This window comes from Schistocerca serialis, chromosome 6, assembly GCF_023864345.2.
Source record: "Schistocerca serialis cubense isolate TAMUIC-IGC-003099 chromosome 6, iqSchSeri2.2, whole genome shotgun sequence".
NCBI lineage: Eukaryota > Metazoa > Arthropoda > Insecta > Orthoptera > Acrididae > Schistocerca > Schistocerca serialis.
The window spans coordinates 475,943,531-475,947,849 of NC_064643.1; the positions used below are offsets into that span (position 1 = coordinate 475,943,531).

The window sequence follows — 4,319 nt, forward strand, 5'->3', positions numbered from 1 at the left end:
AGGACACATTTGCGCCAGTGGAAAAGACGTAATTTCCCGTGAACAATGTGACATTCAAAGACACGTAAGTTATGCTGTAATTGCTGCAGCTATAACTTGCTGTGGCCGCTATGCTTGAATTTATTTTTAGAAACATTTGAGAAATTTTTACTCATTAAAATTTCTGTACTCCAGACTACGATCTAGCAAGGGACTGGAGGCCGAGGTTGATCTGTAGTGTCCCCTTACAATCGCGGATGCCCTTATCAGCCGTTAAGAGACTGTTAATTATGAGCACTTTTATGTGCCATTCAAGGACAGATATTTCCGTAGGCAATAAAGAAGAAAGAGTGGTGTCGAGTATTCTTATCAGATTCTGTTTAATGTAACAGACGAACATTTACGAAAGTGAAAAACAAAGTACCGTGTACAAAAATGACATACTGAAGTCCACCTACTCGTACTGTGGGTTTTTCCTATCTCTCTATGACGTAAATTCGTGGGTGTATATAAGCGTACACGTTCGCCATCAGCACAAGGCGCTCCTGCAGAGATGTTGCGAACTGGTTTGGTCTTACTCCTGGTGGTGGCCCTCTGTGGCGCCTCTACGTTTCCCCTGGTGAAGCCCATCCAGGGGAGCAAGCCCTGGAGGCCTCGTCTGGATGGCCGGATCGTCGGTGGTTCCGCTGTCAGCATCTCCCAGTACCCGTGGCAGCTCTACTTCACCATGTAAGTTCTCAGTCAGTACAACTTTTAGGTTTCTAGAGGCGAAGAAGAGCAGAACAGTGTATTCCGTTTGTAAATTCTGTATGCTCGAAAATATTAAATGTTACTTACCTTAAAGCCTAGGTTGTGCATGCTTAGAGCCTGTTGCTGAGGTATCCTTAAGTATTTCAGAGCAAAAGCAAAGATGTCCCTGTGCCTAGAGAAGAATTAAACTTAATGTAACGCATTGTAGGTGACACTGGCAAAGTGACAACATCGTCCGAAAAATATTGTTCCTTACAATACGTGAGGTAAGACTAGGAACGTTCTCTGTCGTTACATACTAGAAGCGACTAATGTTGTAACGCAATTTCAAAATCTGATTTCCTATAGCAGATGTATAAATCTGTTAGTTTCCAAAATCCGCTGAAGTGCTACGTCTCTTTTATACTTTTCCAGGTGACACTAATGGACATCCAAAAAATATAGCACTGCCTTACGCAGTTCATTGTTTCCTGTCTCTACTGATAGGCGTCTGTGCGTAAAGGAGAGTTGTGACGGAACAGGCAGGCATATGTCCACGTTCAAGCGATTTAGCTTTGTGGTGTTGGGTGCCTTTTCTGCCTAACCTGCTGATCTGCAAAGAATCTCGGTTGAATTGTGTGGAATGTGCGCTTAGGATGTGAAGTGGATACTGAACACATCTTTTAGAAATACAAAGACGGGAAAAACATCGTAATACCAAGAAAGAGTTGAGCGACATAAGCGAAAGTTGGTAGGCCTCTTTATACCTCTGAAAGACGCTGAAAGATGGTTTCTATTCACATTTTGTGCCAGTCGCGTAAGATTGGCACTAGTAGCAATACTATGAAGATGCAGAGCAGGTTTGCTTTAAATACACGCTGTAGCGGTCGTGAGTGTTACTTACCTTTGAGACTGGACGTGGTGAGTTGAAGTCAATCAAGCATGCCTTTAAGGCGACAAAGACGCCGCTATCAATATCTTACTGAGTAACGAGGTCGTGTAGTAGGGCTGCGAGGAGATGAACGTTGCTTCTGCGATATCGCAGAATGAGTTGGGAGGAATGTAGCCACTGTACACAACTGAGAGCAGCGGTGGTCAGGAGAATGTGTGGTCGCAAGAAAAACGAGTACCGGACGGCCACAAGGCATTATCATCAGAGAAATCATCATGTTCGACACGTGGCCCTTGGGCATCGTACTGCATCTGCTGCAGCAATCTAAGCAGCAATTGGCACCACAGTGACACAACGAACTGTTACAAATCGGTTAATTCAATGACATCTCCGTAGCGTGTTTTCCACTGACTCGAAACCATCGCCATTTGCGACTTCAGCGGTGTCAAGCGAGAGCTAATTGGAGGGCAGGGTGGAGGTCTGCGACGTTTTCTGATGAGAGTTGGTTGTACCTCTGTGCCATTGAAGGCAGTGTGTCGGTTAGAAGCTGGGCGACTGTTTCCAAACTCCAAATAAACTTATGTTGAGCGAATGCTGAGGTGGATTATAAGCCCGAGACAAGCAGAAGCGTGAGAAACAGTCTAGACGCACGCGAGCTACTCTGGTTACGACTACGTCATCGCCTTCCTGCTCCGTATTGTTACACATTGGAACCCTGATATAACTGAATAAGTAAACAGTTCTCCAAACAGGACTGCTATTTTTTTTCGAATCACTACCATGTTACGTAGTTCACATTTACAGTGTAGAAATTTCCTACTCCAGTGGTCCTAGAAAATAACCTAAAGGATCATGCTTTTGAAAATATTTTTACTAATTATATTGTATTGCCATGGTTAGGGAATTCCCATCCAGAAACAGGTGCAAATTTAACAACTTCAACCGGCAGGAAAATCCAGAAAACGTTATTATTTTGTAACCTAGTGAGACTGCATATCCAAAGGTATGAAACAACGCAAATGTTACTGTAGCACCTTGTCTTCCTCTCGTCAGGGGCAACTACATGTGTGGTGCCTCAATCATCAGCAACACCTGGGCTCTCTCCGCGGCCCACTGTGTAGACGGCTACTCCACCAGCCAGATGCTGCTGCGCGCTGGCACCTCCACCAGGGGTAGTGGTGGCACCACCCACAACATCGCCACCGGCTACATGCACGGGAGCTACTCTAATTACGACTACGACATCGCCGTCGTGCAGGTATCCAACGCCTTCAGCTTCAACAGCAACGTGCAGGCCGTGGGTCTGACCTCGTCAGAGCCCTCTGCTGGAACGACCGTAACAGCCACCGGTTGGGGAGCCACCTCGTCCGGCGGCAGCGCCTCCAACACGCTGCTGGCGGTGAACGTCCAGATCATTGACCGCAACACGTGCAACCGTTCGTACGGCAGTATCACAAGCCGCATGATCTGCGCAGGAGTGACCGGAGGCGGCAAGGACGCCTGCCAGGGAGACAGCGGCGGTCCTCTAGTGTCCGGCTCCACCCAGGTGGGCATCGTCTCCTTTGGCAACGGATGCGCCTTGGCCAACTACCCGGGCGTTTACACCAACGTAGCCAACCTGAGGTCCTGGATCCAACAAGCTTCTGGCGTCTAAGCCATGGGTCATCTTAGCCAAATTTTGCTGACTGCTTGAACATGGCATCTTAAATAAACAAATAAAAAAAACTGTTATCTACTTTGAATCAAGTTTCTACCCATCAAGTTTTTAAATGTTCTGTATAACAAACATACAATTATTGCACAATATTGAATTTCAGCATTACCAGCATTTCTAGCATTACCAGTTCACTCTTACATATGCCTGTTCTTGGACAAATATGCTCACATGATACTCATCCAACATGACTAAGGTCAAAAATGCCACCATGTAAAAGAATACGGCCAGTGCCCAAATCCTCATAATTTTAGAGCATTCTTACAACAATTCCTTGCCGGCCGAAGTGGCCGTGCGGTTAAAGGCGCTGCAGTCTGGAACCGCAAGACCGCTACGGTCGCAGGTTCGAATCCTGCCTCGGGCATGGATGTTTGTGATGTTGTTAGGTTAGTTAGGTTTAACTAGTTCTAAGTTCTAGGGGACTAATAACCTCAGCAGTTGAGTCCCATAGTGCTCAGAGCCATTTTGAACCATTTGAACAACAATTCCTTATGGGAAATTTCACACAGAATTACATAACATGTCAATCTTTTTAATTAATCTTAAAATAAAAGTACATAAAACGAGGCTAAATGAGTATTGGGAATGCTTTTTTCCAAAAGGATTTCTAAAAATATCTTAATTATGCTTAATATCAGACTAAAAAAAGAACCTAAACCTTTTTTTAAAAAAAATCTTATCTCTGTCTTATAGTGCCATATGTGAGCTAAATTTATCACACCGATAAATGCTCGAAATCAAAAGTGCGAGTAATACATTATGGTATTTTTCATAGTTGCATATGTAATGTACTATTCTCTCACATGGACGTGAAATGACTCTTATGAGCCCATGATCTATCTAACATATATTTGCTTTTTTTAATGTGATACATAAAAGTGCTTACTTGTGACAACGTGTCTGAGTGTAATCTCGGCGCCAATGTCTAGGTAAATTCTTTGCTTTATTTGTGACCTGAAAGTCAATGGAAGGCAGGATTCGGTTACGATTGTCGACGGGGCCGTA

The 4,319-nt window shown here is 44.5% G+C and overlaps 1 protein-coding gene across 1 annotated transcript; it reads left to right on the plus strand.

Moving 5' to 3' along the window:
• Nucleotides 1-532: 532 nt before the first annotated feature.
• LOC126484930 (trypsin alpha-3-like) lies at nt 533-3,266 on the plus strand. Its single transcript, XM_050108532.1, has 2 exons — nt 533-708; nt 2,654-3,266. Exons 1-2 carry the CDS (start codon nt 533-535, stop codon nt 3,252-3,254), a joined length of 777 nt encoding a protein of 258 aa, XP_049964489.1. The 3' UTR covers nt 3,255-3,266.
• Nucleotides 3,267-4,319: the final 1,053 nt, after the last annotated feature.

Excerpts from the sequence above, each read along its gene's own strand:
- LOC126484930 (XM_050108532.1), top strand. The coding sequence starts at position 533 with ATGTTGCGAACTGGTTTGGTCTTACTCCTGGTGGTGGCCCTCTGTGGC. Across the intron at positions 709-2,653 it reads TGGCAGCTCTACTTCACCAT|GGGCAACTACATGTGTGGTG; the intron begins GTAAGTTCTCAG and ends TCCTCTCGTCAG.